The sequence below is a fragment of the Colossoma macropomum genome, unplaced genomic scaffold (genome assembly GCF_904425465.1).
Source record: "Colossoma macropomum unplaced genomic scaffold, Colossoma_macropomum, whole genome shotgun sequence".
In the NCBI taxonomy this organism is placed as follows: domain Eukaryota; kingdom Metazoa; phylum Chordata; class Actinopteri; order Characiformes; family Serrasalmidae; genus Colossoma; species Colossoma macropomum.
Window position 1 is genome coordinate 39,001,974 of NW_023494802.1, and position 20,133 is coordinate 39,022,106.

The 20,133-nt window shown below is 40.2% G+C and overlaps 1 protein-coding gene across 1 annotated transcript in view; it reads right to left on the reverse strand.

Moving 5' to 3' along the window:
• The window catches only part of LOC118822254 (NACHT, LRR and PYD domains-containing protein 12-like), a 69,486-nt gene extending 52,074 nt beyond the window's left edge, over positions 1-17,412 (reverse strand). The window contains exons 1-7 of the mRNA XM_036591199.1: positions 17,335-17,412; positions 10,377-10,530; positions 9,660-9,734; positions 7,467-9,222; positions 2,934-3,107; positions 2,180-2,356; positions 1,156-1,329 (exon numbers count right to left, since the gene is read on the reverse strand). Of these exons, the coding sequence (XP_036447092.1) occupies positions 1,156-1,329; positions 2,180-2,356; positions 2,934-3,107; positions 7,467-9,222; positions 9,660-9,734; positions 10,377-10,512 (2,492 nt within the window). The 5' untranslated portion in view covers positions 10,513-10,530; positions 17,335-17,412. The remainder of the gene's footprint in view (positions 1-1,155; positions 1,330-2,179; positions 2,357-2,933; positions 3,108-7,466; positions 9,223-9,659; positions 9,735-10,376; positions 10,531-17,334) is intronic.
• Between the last annotated feature and the right edge of the window lie 2,721 nt (positions 17,413-20,133).

The following is a 20,133-nucleotide window of genomic DNA, read 5'->3' on the forward strand; positions in this document are numbered from 1 at the left end:
ATGACACATCAGAACAATGACATCTCACACACACACACAGTCTTCTCTCATATTACCACCACATGTTGAAATCATGGTCTGAACTCATAGAATTCATCTTGAGCTTTATAATGGTGTAAGTTGAGTAAATTAATGACGATCTGTTTCAGCTAAATATTTGCAGTCACTTTCGCATAATGAACAGCAAGAGGAACAGGTTAAAAACTCATACCTAGTAAATATTATAAGAGGATAGTTAACATGATAAAGTTTTTTGAACCAAATTGTTTTTTGATTAGTTTGGTTATCTGGCAATCTTATGTTATTAAAACTCAAAATAAAAAAAAATAAAAAAATCAGCACAGTTACAAATATTTTTAAGTAGGAGCAGTGAAATATTTTTTACAGTGTAGAGACATAAATAGGTAATACACCCTTCAGATTAGAGACCAATAGACAGAGTGCAGCACCGACCAACAGTGACTTTTTGCTGTTGGCCACAGCTTAAAAAAGATTTCTGGTAAATTAAAACTATTCCGATTTTAATTAATATTTTATCATAATGCGGGTGCATAATGGAGGTGGACCATCCATGACTGAGCACAATGAAAGTCCAGCAGCAGCACCATTTCAGCATGTTACCACAAAAGACTTTCAGAATGGTTTTAAAAATAATAACATTCTGAGAGCATTAAAAACTTTGCACTAAAACAATGTTTGGGCATAATGTTGTAAGAGCATTATCACTAAACATTCTTAGAATGTTTATAAAAAACTTTATCATACCTTTAAAAAGAATATTCTAGGAACAAAAAGACAATCAAAAAAGCTGGAAACATTAATGGAACTTTGCATGGTAATATTCTCAAAACATTTTTAGGACAAAAAATTCTAGCTGCATCTCTGTCTCTGTGTCTCTCTGTTTTTCTGGCTTGCTTTCTCTGTGCCTGTCTATCTCTTTTTCTGTCTGTCTTTGTTCTCTCTCTTTGTATCTGTCTCTCTCTATTCTGTCTGTCTTTGTCTCTCTGCTTTCTCTCTTTACATTTTTTGGCTTGCTCTCTCAGTTAATCTGTGCATGTTGCCTCTCTTTCTCTTTCTACTCACATTGTTTTCTTTCTTCCTCTCTCTCTCCTCTCTTTGTTTAGATCACACACAATTATACAGAAATAATCTCACCTCAGTATCTCTAGTTTACAGTGTGGATACTTCAGTCCAGCAGAGAGCAGCTCCACTCCTGAATCCTGCAGTTTATTGTTACTGAGGTTCAATTCTGTCAGACTTGAAGAGTTTGAGCTGAGAGCTGAGGACAGAGCTGCACAGCTTTTCTCTGTGATATTACAGTTATACAGCCTGGGAGAGAAATTATGATACATTAGAAGATGGAAATCACACAAACTCACCCACACACACACACACATAATCATGCACACCACAGAATTTGATACACACATTCACACACAGATACACAAAAACACACATAAACTATCAAGCATTTAAACTCACACCCACAAACATGCACAAGCAAGCACATAATGACACACAAATAAATACCCACAAAACATGTAGCACATATAATTACATATATAGACACACACTGTTATCTCTCAGTTCTTTCTCAGTTTCATTGTGGTCTCCCTCTCTCAGTTTTCTCTGTATTTCATTGTGTTTTCTTTCTCTCTCTCTCTCTGTATTTCATTATGTTCTCTCTCTCTATTTCATTGTATTCTTTCTCTCTATTGCACTGTGTTCTCTTTCTCTCTGCATTTCATTGTGTGCTCTCTCTGTCTCTATATTTCATTTTGCTCTCTCTCTCTATTTATCTATCTATCTCTCTGTTGTATGCTGGGAGTTCAGCTGTGTGAGGGAGCTGTGGTGTGATGACTGGAGAGTTTTCACATTTTTCCTTTCTTATTCATAATCCCCTTTAAATTTATTCTCTGACTGTTGGTATTCACTGTATCGAGTGTTGCCTCTGTGTGGTGAGAGGGCCATAGCAGCCTCTCTGCCCCTTGCATTAGATGCATCCCAGCCATTGAAGCTACAGTAGAAGATGTGCTTTTAGTGGTGGATCAAACAGTTGTTTATTAACAAATATATTCCGCTTCATGAATGGACAAAGATGTGCTCAACTTTTTACAAGATGAGCCTTTGGTCAATCGGCTAGTGGATAGTGGTATTTAGGTTAAAGTGAAGATCTCACCTCAGTATCTCCAGTTTACAGTGTGGATTCTTCAGTCCAACAGAGAGCAGCTCCACTCCTGAATCCTGCAGCAGTTGATTGTCACTCAGGTCCAGTTCTCTCAGACTGGAGGAGTTTGAGCTGAGAGCTGAGGACAGAGCTGCACAGGTTTTCTCTGTAAGATTACAGAACCTAAGTCTGGGAGAGAAATGATATGTCAGAACATTGACATCACACATACACACACACACACATGCACACACTTTCAGTCATGCATATACTCTCTCCTACACACACACACCACACACACTATCATTCACACTCACACACACACTTACGCACATTCACACACACACACAACCACACACATAGACTTAAACACATTCCAACACATGCACTGTCACACACTAACACACACTATCAAGCATTCACACACATGCCCACACCCAAACACACTATCTCACACAAATGCACACACTCATTCACACATACTCTGTCACACACAATTACACAAAGAATCACACAATAAATCAAACACATTCATAAACACACATTTTTTACACAAAAATATGTAACAATTACATACAGCGACACTGTTCTCTCTTTCAGTACTTCATTGAGTTCTCTGTCTCAGTTCTTTCGCTCTGCTTCAACTTTTCACTCTCTGTTTAAAGATGTTGCTGAGTTTTTTCTGTGAATGTTTGGATGTGAGTGACCTACACACCACAAACATATTCATACACAGACATACACAGTGATACAGTGATGATCTTACTTAAGTATCTCCAGTTTACAGTGTTGATTCTTCAGTCCAGCAGAGAGCAGCTCCACTCCTGAATCCTGCAGTTGATTGTCACTCAAGTTCAGGTCTCTCAGAGTGGTGGAGTTTGAGCTGAGAGCTGAAGACAGAGCTGCACAGCTTTTCTCTGTGAGATCACAGCAGCGCAGCCTTGGAGAGAAATGACACATCAACACATCAGAAGAATGACATCACACAGACACACACACACTATCAAGCATTCACACTCATACACACAAACACACACAATCATACACTAACACACATACAAACTATCAAGCTTTCACACTTGTGCAAACACACACACACACATTCACACACACATGATCATACACATATACTCACACAATCACATTCACATACAAACACACACATAATCACACAATTATATACACAGCATCACAGACAATCACACAAAGCCTCAAACACACGCACACATGCACTAACACACTACCAGATATACACAAAAAACACTATCAAGTACTCAAATACATACAGAATATCACACTCATTCACACACACTCATATGCATAATCATGCAGTCACAAACAAAATCAAACACACTCATGAATAAACACTTAGAGACACACCAATTTTTACACAAATACCTGTAACACAATTACATTTCATAAAGTTTATCATAAGGAGAACTGAGAGAGAATATGCATCTGATGTCAGTTATACTTTTTATAATGCAGTGTGACACATTCTGTTTGATGTAAAGTATTAAAATAAATTCAAATGGAAAACAGGCAAATAATTTACAGTGTCAGAGCAGAGTGCCTTGCACTCCTGCTAAGCTGTTTTGTTTTTAGCCTGTTTTTAGCCCAACTGGGCAACCCAGCCTTGTTTTATGTGCTAAATTCTTATCCATCGGAACTCCTCCCCAGACTACCATAAACTATGGTCTGCTTATTTTATTTTATTTTAACCTTTGAATTGTTTTTGGGCCATGCCTCCCCTTAGCTCTTCAGCTGGATGTAATGGCTGTGCGTGACTGAGCCAGAAGATTTGTGAGCTTGAAGGAAGACTTTCTGTGCTCTCCTCGACTCCCTGCTGGTTGTTCAATCAGCACCGGGCTAGATGGCAGTCTTCCCCGAGCGGCTGCTATGGCTGTCCAAGATGAGGATAACTGGCCTTGGCTAGGAGCTAAACCCAAGGCAAGGGAGATGTGCTGCTCCACGCCACACCAGGCTGAGCCATGGTCCATTGCAAGTGAGGGTTTGCATGGTCGCAGGCACTCTGCCTGCCACCCGATTCCACAAAAGGTCCACCTTGGAGGAGCTGGAAGACACTATTTCTGCTGACAAACAGTCATCAGTGCAGAACATCTGAGTGAGCTCTTCAGTCACAAATTTCCCCCTGCTTTATCCCGGAACACCACTGTGCAGTGGGTCCGCCTCTCCACCTCTCACCTGGACATGGCTGGGCAGCCAAACTGCTGCCCACCTCCCCTGGCCATCTCCACCTCCACCTCCACATGGCCGCCCTGCCGAGCCCCCTCACAGCTCCTACATGGACAGCCTGACTGCTGTTCCCTGCCCCAAGATTCTACTGCACTGACCTCTTGTCTCCTGCCACCACTGTTTACTGAGCCATGAACCCATATTCTTACCCCACCTGAGCCTTGACTAACCCACAACCCTCCTCCATCCACTCTCATAGTAGGTGACTCAATCATCAGAAAGGTTAAGCACCATACAGCCGTAATTCACACCATCTCTGGTGCAAAAATCTGGTGCATTACAAAGCAGCTCCCATGTCTTCTGAAGAAATATGACTCAGTGAAGAAGATAGTAATACATTTGGGATGTAATTATTTAAAAATTCAGAAAACAGAACTGCTGAAAAGGATTTCACAAGCCTGCTTTTATACAAGACTGTGCTAATTCTGTTTTTCACTCTGTACCAATTCCGTGAGTGGAAAGAGGTTCAAGATGTTTTAGCTGCATTTTATACCTTCACACCTGGCTCCAATAAAAGAAGGAACTGATCAGTTTTTGACACACATTCTGCTCAAATTATTCTGGTAGGTCAAACTGTTATCACCTCTACTGCCATGCTCTATTTGCACTCCAGCCCTTCTCTACAAGCATACTAGCTAAATCTCTTACTATTATTACTATATAACACTTCATCTCTCTGTTTTATCATACAGAATTCCCAGTATCTGGGAAGAGGTGAGGGAGCAGATATAAATAACTACAGACCAATTGTCCTGTTTGGCTAAAATCTTAATTTCTAGTAAATGGTCAACTTAAATCATTTCTATACAACAATTCTATCCTGTTTGATTATCAGTTTGGCTTTAGAGAAAGACACAGCACCATCTCTGCTACCACACTGGCTTTAAATGATATCTATATGGCCATAGACAGGAAGAAGCATTGTGCTGCCATTTTTATTGATTTATTAGAGACTTTTGATACAGTTGATCACACTCTTCTTTTAAGAAACTTAGAAAAGAATGATTTTACCAATCTACCTTTCAGACAGACAACAATGTGCAGCACTGTGTAATTACAAGTCAGATTTTTTGACCATATGAAAGGGAGTACCATGAGGTTCAATTTTGGACCCAGTCTTGTTCAATATATAAGTTAATGAACTTGCTGCCTCTGCCTCAGACTGCAAAGTACACCTGTATGCAGATTACATGGTTTTATACTGTTCAGCTGACTCTGTTTGTGCTGCGATAAGGAAACTACAATGCAGACGGTTGCTTTGTGTAAACACAACCTGGTTTTATATGCTAGAAAACTAAGTTCATCCTATTTTCCAGATCTACTAATACTGATTTTGATTCTGTAAATATCACTACCCTGACAGGATCCAACATTGAAAGAGTTATACAGAGTATAAATACTGTGGCATATAGCTGGATGATAAACTCATTTTTAAATCCCATATTAATAAATTGATCGGTAAATATGGACAGAAGCTTTGTTATCTATATAGAAATAAATCCTGTTTACCCATCTACTGTATGTGTAGAGGACTGAAAAAATAAAGTGTTATTGGTTTCAGTAAAATAGAGACCTTCACATATTCTTTTTTGTTAGTCATTTATTTGACTTGATTTTATTGAATTTTGTTTACAGTACAATGTTGTTTATTTTTTGCTGAGAGTGTCAAATCATTCAGAATTTCAAGTCTAAAGGGGTATATTTAATTCACCCAGTAGAGGGCGCTCTTATGCTGAGTCGACGGGGAAACCTTGGGTCGGGGAAAAGGTTTAGAATAAACCTTGCACCTCAGGCTCACGATACTTCACTTTTGTGTTGATTTCCTTATCATTCTAGAGGTATGAAACGCTCTTTTATACATTATAAGTAGTTTAACATTACAACGTTCATAGAGCAGTGGGTCATTTTATAGTTTATATTAAGTGTGTTTTGGTGAAGTTGTAACATGGAAAATGCGGATGCTAACTGAGCTTAACAAAAGATCTGTTCTACTCTGTTCAGGAGCAGATCCAAACTTTTTTTGTGTATATTTTCTGCATTTAGTTGTTCTTCTGAAAATCCAAAGTATGTACTTTCAACACAATGTAAATGGTTTAAAAGTAGTTTCTTTTAGTCGTTTTGTGCATCTGTGAAAGCAGCGTTTACCTTCTATATTAACCTATAGCTTAGCTACCTTTTTGGCTTGTTCTGAAATGGTGGTGCCGATGAAATCAACGAGGTTCTTTGTACTAAGCTTTTACTATTGTGATGTGTGTTCCAAGTATTTGTTCATAGTCAAAAATAGCTCAGCCTTAGAAAAGCAGCATCAGCTTTATTTTTAAAAGTCTCATTTCTTGTTGTTTATTTGAGACAATGAAATGGAGATACTTGTATTACAGTCTTAATTTCCATACAGAAGTTCTCAAACTTAAGAGGATTAAAATGAATATAGCCTAGACTTCTCCTTTTGTTTTATTTGTCTTCTTTTAATTTTGATAACTTCTAACTTTTTGTGTTATTTCTTCTACTTTGGATGTGCTTTTATTATTATTAGTGTTTCTTTATACTTACCTGATGTGAGTGTTTTATTATTAAATTTACTTTTTTATTATTTGATATGTTCTTACAGATTATCAATTCCTTTTCTCTATATTGACTAGGCCACACTGTAAATGAGGGTCACCCTCAATGTTCTCCAAGGTTAAATAAAGGTTTAATGATTGATTGATTGTGTTCTTTCTCTCTCTGTTCTCCGTCTCTCTCTCTCTGCAAATAGCTGTTTATCTTGTTTACCTTGTAAATAGTCTGACTGTCTACTGTGTTTCATTTATTCACAGCGGTTATTATTATTGACTTTGTGTCAGAGAATTTATATTTAATAATGATGTGACTGTGAAGAACCACAACTAACGTTATCTATGACACACACACAAACACAGACACAGACACACACACACACACACACACACACACACAGACACAGACACACTAACCTATAAAATCATCCAGTCTTACATTAAATTAATAAACAGTGCAGTAACACATTTATGACTGAAATACTCACATAGCTCTTCTGGATGCTTTGATCACTGGCAGCAGATTCAGAAAACATTCCTCTGATCTGTCATATTTATGCAGGTTAAACACATTCAGCTCCTCTTCTGAGTTTAACAACACAAACACCAGAGCTGACCACTGGGCAGGAGAGAGTTTGAGTCCATCAAGACATTTGTAGTCTTTTCTACTCAGGTAAGTCTGAACTTCCTGCAGTAGAGAATGATCATTCAGTTCATTCAGACAGTGGAACAGATTGATGGATTTCTCTGGAGAGGGATTCTCCCTGATCTTCTCCTTGATGTACTGAACTGTTTCCTCTTTGCTGTGAGAGCTGCTTCCTGTCTGTGTCAGTAGGCCTTGTAAGAGAGTCTGATTGGACTCCAGTGAGAGGCCCAGAAGGAAGCGGAGGAAAAGGTCCAGGTGTCCATTCTCACTCTGTAAGGCCTTGTCCACTGCAGACTTGAGAAAGTCTGACATTTTGGCCTCTCTGAAAATACCAGAGAGATCAGTGGTCAGCTGTTTTGTTCCATCTCTGCTGATGAAGGACAGAAATGCATATAAAGCAGCCAGAAACTCCTGGACACTCAGGTGTACGAAGCTGAACACCTTCCCCAGGTGCAGCCCAAACTCCTCTCTGAAGATCTGAGTACAAACTCCTGAGTACACTGACACTTCTCTGACATCAATGCCACACTGTCTCAGGTCCTCCTCATAGAAGATCAGATTGCCCTTTTCCAGCTGTTGGAAAGCCAGTTTTCCCAGTGCCAGAATCATCTTTCTAGTCTGCTGAGGATCAGTGTCACATTTCCCATGGTACTTTTTATTCTTGTGTTTGATCTGAAAGATCAGGAAGTGGGTGAACATTTGAGTCAGAGTCTTGGGGATCTCTTCACTCTCTGCTCCACCCAACACCCTCTCTAGAACAGTGGCTGCAATCCAACAGAAGACTGGGATGTGGCACATGATGTAGAGGCTTCTTGAGGACTTCATGTGTGAGATGATTTTATTGGCCAGGCTCTGGTCACTGATTCTCTTCCTGAAGTACTCCTCTTTCTGAGGGTCACTGAACCCTCGTACCTCTGTTACCAGGTTAACACTCTCAGAAGGGATCTGATTGGCTGCTGCTGGGCGAGTAGTTATCCAAAGGAGAGCAGAGGGAAGCAGATTCCCCTTGATGAGGTTTGTCAGCAGCACATCCACTGAGGCTGAATCTGTTACATCCCACAAGCTCTCATTGTTCTGGGAATCTAGAGGAAGTCGACACTCATCCAGACCATCAAAGATGAACATGACTTTGTAAGCATCACAGTCTATTGATCTTAGTTTTTTTATATATGGGAAAAAGTGATGAAGAAGCTCCATCAGACTGAACTTTTTCTTGATCAGATTCAGTTCCCTAAAAGGAAGTGGAAATATAAAATGGACGTCCTGATTTGCTTTTCCTTCAGCCCAGTCCAGAATGAACTTCTGCACAGAGACTGTTTTTCCAATTCCAGCAACTCCTTTAGTCAGAACAGTTCTGATGGGTTTGTCTTTAAATAGGTCATTGCATTTGATGGGTTTCTCCTGTGTTGCTGGTCTCCTGGATGCTGTCTCAATCTGTCTGACCTCATGTTCATCATTGACCTCTCCACTCCCTCCCGCTGTGATGTAGAGCTCTGTGTAGATCTCATTCAGAAGGGTTGATCTTCCATGCTGTGAGATTCCTTCATTAATTCTCTGAAATTTCTTCTCTAGTTTTTGTTTATATACAGTGACCAAACCTGAGAAATAAACACAGACAATACATTTCTTTTTTTTTATCTTTGCAAATGTTTCAAGTAGAGTTCTGTATAGAGCTCATTCATAAAGGTGGAATCTCTTTCATTAATTCTCTTAAGTTTATCAATTAGAAACTGGTGGATCTGGAAATATGTGCATATGTCTGTTTCCTCTAATGTACATTGGACTTCAATGTTTGGGGGAAAAAAAACATTGGTTTCAGCTGTGAAATCAGAGAGAACATGGGATTCTTGATTACCACCACTGTAATGATATTTATTATGCATTTTCTATTTTTAAAATCTATGTTAGGCTTGTCAATGACACATATTCCCTGTTAATATTGTTTATGTTTAACATGACAGAAAACAAGCCTATTTGCAGAACTTGTACATGAATAAGTAGTGAGTAATTAGTGATGTGTACATTAAGACGTTACCTTCAGTGAGAGCAGGAGCACCAGGAGAACCTCCAGCCTGAACTGTACTGGTGCTGGAACTAGAAACTTCCTGACCTGGAGGAGAGATAACTGGAAATATCAGCACTTTATTAAAGCTGCTTAAAACTAATCGCAATCAGTGAACTGTATTTCTGTATACCACCTCTAAAATAATAACATAGACACACTGATGTATAAATAATTTATCACATCAGTGCATATACAGCTTATAGTCAAGCATCCCTATGGCTCAGAGGTTTCCATGGACTCCATCTCCCAGAATCCTCTGGGAGATCACCTGACTCCAGCACACTCCAATCACAGATCTCGCTCTCCTGAATACTAATCTGCAACACCTGTTGACCACTCATTAGCTTTAGTATAAAGCCCTGGCTTTTAGAACCGTCAGTGTGAGGTATTGCTTGTTTCCTGTGCTTTTTGGTTTTGACTGATCTTCTGTATTTTGACCCCTTTTCGATTGTTTTTGCCTGTTGTTATGTTTGTGTGTCTTTACTTGCTGCCCTTTCTGGATTTGACCTGTGCCTGTTTCCTGACAATGATTATGATTGACAAATCAAACAGTAAAGCCTTTTATGTTCTTTTTAACCGTGAGCGTCTGAGTGGTTCTGTCAGGTTATATTATATATAACCTAAAACTCTCAGCCAGACAAACAGATCCATTCCTTTACACACAGTTTCTTACACTACATCACTCACCTCCCTGAATAATGGTTACATTCACTGAGCCTTGAATATTGTTTCCATGGAGAACAGGAGCACAGACGTTTCCTCCTGTCTGAGCTGTCATGCTGGTCTGAGCAGGACTGGTGTGAGTCGACCTGGAAGTTCCCATCTTCTAACTGAAAAATCTCTTTTCATCAATACAGAAAGTGTATTGTCAATGTCCAAATAAAAACATCTCAAAAACAGTAACTTCACAGGAGAAGGCAACAACATTCTTTACTTTCAGTGTAAGTTAATATAAAGAGATTTTATTCAAAGCAATTTTAGAACATTTTCATTGGTTCATAGATCAGTCATAAATTTTCATCCAATGCAATGAACAGCTGCCTTGCTTAAATGATGTAGAAAAGTAAATATTGCATAAGATGGAGATAAATGTTTTTTCTTTGGACAGTGACAATATTGTTGTACTTCAGTGATTTTTTTTAATTACAGTAACTGTTTTTAATCCTCTCATCACTAAAAGGTCAGAGTTCACCAAGAATCACCAGGTTTCTCTCCTAAAGTTCTTTATGCTCCTCTCTTCACTAAACAGAACTGCTGAGTTTCACTGCAAGAGAGAGAGAGAGAGAGAGAGAGAAAACCAGGAAAGAGAAGAAAAAATGGGTAGAGAGAAAGAGAGAGAGGTAAGAGAGACTGCTATGTTTGTGTGTAATATGTGAGAGTATAAAAGCTTGTATCTCCATTTTTGTTGTGTTTCAGTTTTAGACAGAGTTTGAAAATACCTGTTGCTCTTTCCATTGAGTGTAAGTTTCATGATGAATGGACCAAAAGAAACGGCCCAAAATGACTTGGAAAAAAGTCTAGTTCCATTGATTTACATTACAAGAACATTGTGTTTAATGTGTGAGTGCATGTAATCTGTAATGTGTTAAGTGTAAAGTGCATATCTTTGTGTGTGTGTAGTATATGTGTAGTGTGTGGAAAATAAAAAGTGTGGTAAATAAAAACTGTACTCCAGTTACTATAATAAATACTGTACTTTACTACCTAAATCAAATATTGCCATCTAGTAGCTAAAGTAAATACTGCACTCTATTGTTTAAAATAAAGATTGTATTCTTCTGACTAAAATAAATACTGCACTCTCCTGACTGAAGTTAATACTGAGCTCTTACAGGTTAATTAAAGACTACAATCTGGGGGCTTAAATAAAGACCACCCTCTAGTGGCTAAATGAAATATTGGTCTCTAGTGTTTCACATAAATTCCTAAATCTAGTAGGTAAAATAAATTCCCAAGGCTGCCCAATGGTGCAACTGTCTAGGTGTTGGGCCTATTATCATGAGATTGTGAGTTCGGTCCCTGGTGGTGCTACAGCCATCTGTGTCTGGGAGTCCAAGAGAGCACAATTGGCTTTGCTCTCTGGGTGGGTAGAATGCCCTCAACACCCCCATCACACAGCATGATGATAGATAGTGCAGGTATCTGTTAGTTAATGTAACAGAACAGGTGGTTAACATTCTCCTTCGAGCGCATTCAACTGTCCAAAGATGTGTTGGAGCTTCACAGGACTCGGAGGAAGATTGTGCTAGCCTTCACCCTCCTAGAGCCTAGGTGGTATTGTGTGATTGGGGGAGGCCTAACTAGTGGGTGGTATTGGAAACGACTAAATTACTGTGGAGAAAATTGGAGGGAAAAAATTCCCCACTCTAGTGGTTTAAATAAAAACTGTAGTCTAGTGGCTAGCATAAACATTGCATTCTAGTAACTAAAGTAAGTACTGCATTCTAGAGCTTAAGTAAATACTGTGCTCATTTGGCTAAAACAAATAGTGCACTCTAGTGGCTAAAATAAATGCTGCACTCTAGAAGCTAAAATAGATATTGCCCTGTAGTGGCTAAAATAAAAATGTGCTCTAGTGGCTAAAAGAACACCACACTCTAGTGGCTAAAATAAAGACTGAATTATACTGACTAAAATAAATACAGCATCTTAATTACTAAAATAAACGCCATGCTCTAAAGGCTAACATAAATACCACACTAGTGGCTAAAATAAAGACTGCATTCTAGTGACTAATCAGAATCAGAATCAGAATCAAGCTTTATTGGCCAGGTATGCTTACACATACAAGGAATTTGGTTTTGGTTACACAGTACCAGACAGACATTTACACATAGTGAATAAAATAAAATATAACAAAATAAATATAACAAAATAAAAATAAAATAAAACATACGTTCCTACCATCACTCACTCAACACACACACACACACACACTCACACACAGTCATACCTGTAAACCTTACATTGTGCAAGTATTGTTCTAAAGTTAAAGTGCTGAGAGCAGCAGCAGTTAAAGGGGTGTATAGTAGCAGAGAAAGGGATCAGTGAGGTAACAGTCCGATAAGTGGGGTAATAAGGCAGGTAAGTAAGATGCTAGAATAAAACACTGGTTGAGGCAGCAGTTCCAGAGGATGGAGTTGACTCAGATACTATATACCATTATTATAAAAGTGCAGTTTGAAGCTGGAATATTGTTTTTTGTGTAAGATTAAACTGTTTAAGAGAGTGATGGCTTGGGGGAAGAAGTTCTTTTGTAGCCTGGATGTCCTGATCCTCATCTGGCTGAAGCACCGGCCTGAGGGAAGGAGCTGGAACAGGTGGTGTTCGGGGTGAGAGGGGTCTGTGGAGATCTTCTCTGCACGCTTCCTGGTTCTGGAGGCATGCAGTTCCAGCAGTGTGGGCAACTTAACTCCAATAGTCCTCTCTGCAGACCTGATGATGCGCTGCAGTCTGTGGAGGTCATGCTTGGTGGCTGAGCTGCCCCACACTGTGATGGATGTGGTGATGACAGACTCTATGATGGCTGTGTAGAACCGCACCATCAGCTCCTGGGGCAGGTTGAACTTCCTCAGCTGACGCAGGAAGTACAACCTCTGCTGGGCTCTCTTGATGATGGATCCAATGTTGTTGTCCCACTTCAGGTCCCTGGTGATTGTTGTGCCCAGGAACTTGCAGGACTCCACTGCCATCACAGTTCTGTTCAGGATGGTGAGTGCTGACAGGGCTGGAGGGCTCCTCCTGAAGTCCACTGTCATCTCCACTGTTTTTGCTGTGTTCAGCACCAGGTTATTGTGGCTGCTCCAAAGGACCACCTGATCAACCACTCGTCTGTAAGCAGACTTGTCACCGTCTCGGATGAGACCAATGACTTTGGTGTCATTCGCGTACTTCAGGATTTTGAATGAGGGGTCCGTGGAGGTACAGTCATTCGTGTACAGTGAGAAGAGCAATGGTGAGAGGACACAGCCCTGTGGAGCGCCTGTACTGATGATCTGGGTGTTTGAGGTGAACTTTCCCAACCTCACCTGCTGCTCTCTGCCAGTGAGGAAGTTGGTGATCCACTGGCAGGTGGGGGTTGGCATGCTGAGTTGTAGTAGTTTGTTGTGTAGCTGTCCTGGGATGATAGTATTAAACGCTGAGCTGAAGTCCAAGAACAGAATTCTTGCATACGTTCCTGGGTGTTTCTGTTGGAGAATAAGTTGGAGTCCCATGTTCACTGCGTCGTCCACCGACCTGTTTGCTCGGTATGCAAACTGCAGGGGGTCTAGCAGAGGATCTGTGATGTTCTTCAGATGTGAGAGCACCAGTCTCTCAAAGGATTTCATGACTACAGAGGTCAAAGCAACGGGTCTATAGTCATTCAATCCAGTGATGGTTGCTTTCTTGGGGACTGGAATTATGGTGGAGCGTTTGAAGCAGGATGGTACGACACACAGCTCCAGTGATTTGTCAAAGAGTGCTGTAAACACTGGCGCGAGCTGGTCAGCACAGACCCTCAGACAGGAGGGTGATACACCATCTGGACCTGGTGCTTTCCTCACTTTTTGTCTCCTGAAGAGTCGGTGCACGTCCTTCTCGCAGATCTTCAGGGCAGGCTGAATGACAGGAGGGTGTGAATTTGTGCTGAATGGGTGTGTGGAGCTGGGTTTTTCAAACCTGCAGTAAAAGGTGTTAAGCTCATCAGCCAGCTGACGATCACCTATTGTCTGGGAGGGTGTTCTTTTGTAGCTGGTGATATTCTGCAGGCACTTCCAGACGGTTGATGGTTGATTTGTGGAACAGAGCAATAGGCCCCCTTTAACACAGTGTAGCAGTGATCTAAAATATTACTCTCCCTGGTGGGGCAGGTAACGTGCTGTCTGTATTTAGGCAGTTCGCTGGTGAGTTGCACTCTGTTGAAGTCCCCTAAAATGATACAAACAGAGTCTGTGTGTTTGAGCTCCGCGCTGGTGAATTGATCTGCGAGAGCGCGCAGCGCCTCGTGCACGCACACCTGGGGTGGAATATAGATTCCTGCGAGTATAATAGACGTGAACTCCCTCGGACAATAAAATGGTTTGCAGTTTATGAAGAGTGTTTCCAGGTTAGGGCTGCATGTTTTCACTAACACTGTGACATCTGTACACCAGCCTTGGTTGATGTAAAAGCAGATTCCGCCGCCTTTCTTCTTGCCCGAGAGCTCCGCGGAGCGGTCCGCTCTGTAGAGGTTAAAGCCTGGAGCGCGCTGTTCGGGGTCGACTCAGTGAACCAAGACTCAGTGAAGCACAGCACAGCAGAGAGAGAGAAGTCCTTGTTTGTTCTGTTTAGAAGGGAAAGCTCGTCCAACTGTGTTCCCTAAGGAGCGAAGATTCGCCATATGAATGCTGGGGAGCGGTGTGCGAAGTCCGCGCTGTCGGAGTTTAACCAGCGCTCCAGCGCGCTTCCCGCGCCTGCGTGTCCGCCTGCGTCTGTGCCTGCTGTAGAGAGCAGCTGCTCCGCTCACCAAAATGTCCAAAAAACAGTCGGAAAGTGAAAAGTCAGGAAAAATGCCTTGTGGCATGGACTGCCTGATGTTCAGCACGTCTTCTGTGCTGTATGTGAGTGAGACTGGTTCACATGCAACAGTACAAACAAACAAAAACAAACAGAACACGACGGAGCTCCCAACCAGTGTCGCCGTCTGCTGCGCCATCTTGGATCTTATTGTAAATAAGTAATGTAAATACTGCATTGTTACAGCTAAAACAAAGGCTGCATTCAAAGTCTTAATAAAAAGTGAACTCTAGTGGTTAAACTAAACACTGCTCCATAGGGGCTTAAACAAATACAATGCACTCTAATGCCTACTTAGTTCAGATCACTGAAAAAGATCAGTTTTGGCTTTATTGTCTTGTTTAAAGGCACACTGTCAGTATATATCAGTTATTATCAGCTGGGATCGAAGCTCTCAATCCATAGCCGAGTTCTATAACTTTTTAAGCTGTCCTCTAGTTACAGGAAGGGGAGGGAGATTGGCCATGGTTTTTATTAACTGCTTTAAATGTAAAGCTCTTCAAATTGATCATTTCACTAGTTTTGAAGTGTAACTACTGAAATTAAAGTGCAGTGAGCCTCTTATGTGTGCACTTATATACAGACCACTTTAATATAACAGTCATTTTATTTATGAATGTTCTAATTTTTTAGCATGGATTACTGCCACTACAGCTAGATCTTGGGATATTTTAATATTTAATATGTTTGTTGCCCTGGTAAACCTTTGGTCAGAGAATTTATGCATCTTCCGGACTCTTTCAGTTTAGTAAAGTCTATCAGTAGTCCCACCCATAATCATGGTCATATTCTTGATCGTACTGTATCTTATGGTTTTACCATCAGTAACCTTGAAATTGAAGATTTTGGGTTTACTGATTATAAAAGGTAATTTTTTATATGTCATTGCCTGGGAAAGCCACTGGTACTAGCACTATGAATCAGTGTTATCATATCATCAACTCAAACACTGCCAGTCTCTTTTCTGAAGCCTATTTTAAGATGACCCCTTTAGAGTGTAATGTGCCTGTGTGTGCTAGGGCTAAACCCCAGCCCTGGTTAAATGATATCACTCACGTTCTTAGAAGAGAATGTTGGAAAGCGGACTGGAAATGGATGAAAGATGAACTTCAGGTATCCTATGAAATTTTAAAGGGCTGTCTATCTGCCTTCCAGAATGCAGCTGGAATGGCTAGGGAAAGCTTTTTGCCAACATTATTTCCAGGCACTGTAATAAACCCAGAGTATTGTTTTGTACTATAAATTCTGTTCTGAAACCACCAGCCCACTTCACTACTGACTCCCCTAAAATTTGTGAGGATTTTAAGCAGTTTTTCTATTGGGAAAATTAAGAAAATGAAAGTTAATTTCATACACTCTATCATCGACTTCCATACAGATCTGGGTTGTGCAGATAGAAAAAGGGACCACATCACTCTCATTTCGGCACCCTTACACTGGCTTCCTGTATACTACAGGATTAAATTAAAAATTCTTCTATTTGTTTTCTAATCCATTTAAGATTTGGCCCCAGAAGGTGTCCATGTATCCTGTACTGCTGCACAGTTGGTCATATCTTTCAGGTAAATTATCCTTCTCTTTTGTTAATTACTGACTTTAGAATTATTGTAGTTTATCCTTGTACATTACATTTTATTATTATTTCTTTCGGTTTTGGGAAAACAATACATTTAATTAAAATACTTTAGTTGCTATTCTAACAGCACATTATTACTAGTGTAAGTGCATTGGCTATAGTTCAACTATTGCAGAAGTCAAATCTCTGCTGCTTTCATTGTTTTAGCTGTTAAAGTCCAAACTCTCTGCATTTTATTAAGATTCAAATTTTATAATGATCACACACCCATTTTCTCACAGTTTAGCAGAAACACTGAGGAGCTCTATTATTCTACTGTCTGTCTCCACTGACTAAAATTTCAGTTTTCCATTTTTCAGTTTGGTCTCATCACAGACAGACAGACAGATGACATTCTTCGTTTATTTCCTGCTAACACTTTTGTTAAAAGCTTTTACAAGTCTGATCTATTTCATGTTAACTGCTGATGTTTTTCTGAGCTAACAGTGTCTATAGTGCTGATTCAGAAACTCCAGTACAGAGTCAGATACTCACTGTGTTTCCTCTGAATAAGGTTTATTCCACTCTCTTCATAAAATGATGACCTGCTCAGAGTCTCTCTCGCTCTGTTCTGAACCAGTTTGTCCTGTTCAGTTTATCTCATGATTTTGCTTGAGGTGGATAATCAACAATCTGGTTCAACTACATATTTTAGTCACAGCAGTGCTGAATAGACCCTTTCAGCTGATCCTAGTACAGCTCTGAGCCTGTTGGACTGAATGAAGCACAAATATCTTTACTGTATTCTGTCCTACTGCCTCTCCCTTTTCCTCTTAAACCAGCATCTGCTCCCAGATCAGAGACAGTTCCTCACTCAGGTAGGAGACTAGCCCCACCCACAGGAGGTCACAGGTAAGAGTGTTTTACAGCCTGTTCACTGATCATCTGATTAGTGTGCTTTTACAGAGTCTATTCCAAAGTAGAGATGGTCACCAGTGTTGGACTGAGTGCTCGTTATGGAACCACAATTTACACTAATCCTGCTCCAAATTCTCACACTGATTTTGAATTGACTTTAACAGAAGAAACTCAATACATTTCTCATCTGTATCTCTGAGGTACTGTTAAATCATGACTGAGGCAGCGTCTTTAGGCTAACTTTATATGACATATAACATACATATGACATATGATACACTGGGAAAAGTAGTAGCTGCTTCATAATCTGTCCTTAATCATTAATTATTCACAGTTACTATGTAAAAGTCTTATTTTAAAATTAGTGTACACTTCCTGTGTAATTATTATGTAGATACTGTGTAATCACAGGGTGTTAATACAGACAGTGCTTTGGGGAAATATAATCAACACATTTAACTAATTATATCAATGTTACATCTTAAGTGGAGATCTGCTGATGCTGTATAAGTGCTGCCACAAAGTAAAATACATTAGAAATATGCAGTTCCATGAGGAAGAATGTTATTACAACTATCAGGATACACTTGTGTAAATACATGAGGCAAAGCTGAAGTTAATACATGTGTAATTACAGAAGCACTGCTGTAATCCATCTGTAACAGTGACTACATCACTAGTAATTATACTGTTGTTTCACGTGTTGTTCATGTGTAACTACACAATTTAGACATGCTTAATATAAAGTGGGAGTGAGAATATTTTATACTGCTCTGTTTGTTTATCTAGTCTTTCCCTGTTATTATTCCTCCTGTAATCTCAACTATTTCATCACTAAGCTGTGCTGCTCTGTCCTCCTTGTTATATAAAAGTCTTTTTGCTGCTTTTAGATGGTATTTTTACCTCATCTGTGCTTTTATTGTCTTATCAGACATGAAAATGTATCATTCACTCACCCACAAAACAAATGAACCCCTTTTTCAGAGATACTGTAGCTTTAATTGTCTTGCTCAGCCTGTCTACAGACCACTGTACTCATGTGTCGTTCTGTAGTCCATGTAATGCCCATATTAGGAACTCGGGATCTAAGCTTGATTCCTCTATGGCCAGAATGAATGGGGTTTTTGAAAAATCTCCTCTGTTGCACCTTGTGTTAGATATAAATGTTCAGGACCGGATCTGTTCTGTCCTGTGTACATTTTTTCTCCTGAATATCACTGGATCCTCTGAATAATGAGGTCGCTAAAGAGTCTTCATACTAATATTGCTACATGCAAGCTAAAGCTACTGCACATCAATTTGATGTTGCTAAGTTTCACGAAAGTAAGGTGGGCTATGGGGGTGTTCTGACAAACTGAGCTAACTTACCTTATCAAAATGTTGGTAAGCACACATTTATAGGTATGTCCATAAATAAAACAGTCAAGTCAAGTCAAGTCAAATTTATTTGTATAGCGCTTTTTACAACTGATGTTGTCACAAAGCAGCTTCACAGAAATCCATTTAGAACAAAGTTTTATCATGAAATGTAAATCCTCCAGGTGAGCAAGCCAGGGGCGACAGTGGCAAGGAAAAACTCCCTCAGAGCTGAGGAAGAAACCTTGGGAGGAACCAAGGCTCACATGGGGGGACCCATCCTCCTCTGGTCAAACTACCTACAAAATTATTATACTACTAATATTAATAGTAGTAATAGTAGTAGTAGTAGTAGTAGTTAGGAGTCCATGAAAACTTCAGTGTAGAGTGGGAGTGGGCAGCTAGTCCAAGTCAAGTGGCGGTAGCTGTGCAAGTGGCAGCGACTGGGGCGTGGGCAACTGGTCTGAAGCGGATAGCAGGAGAGCTCCGCAGACAATCATCCGTCAGTGTCCGTCTGGCAGGTGGACAGTCGTTTACTCGGAAAAAGGTAGGGAGATGGAATTAGTTTTGTTCTGTTTGAGTGTATGTAAAACAGAGAATGTGAACATTTCCAGAGTGTAGCTAACGACTCCGGCAGATCTGACTATAACAGCTTAACTAAATGGAGAGAACCAAAAGGACACACAGACACGGGAGCACCCTGAAACAATCTGGCATCCCTCCGCTCCACCATCCACAAACCTGAGTGATCGCGTGCGAGCGACGGGACGACAGCACCAGCGTCTCAGTTTACTATAATTCCCTGTGTCCATGGACCCCTGGATCTGCTGCCTTTATCCAAGGGGGAACATTAACTACCAAAAGCTAAACTAAACAAGTGAGTTTTCAGCCTAGATTTGAAGATCGCGACTGAGTCTGAGTCCCGAACATTTTCTGGAAGATCATTCCAGAGTTTGGGGGCTTTATAAGAAAAGGCTCTTCCCCCAGCTGAAACCTTCTGAATTTTGGGAACTATTAAAAAGCCAGCACTTTGTGATCTGAGTAATCGTGGTGGCTCATAATGGGAAATAAGGTCTTGCA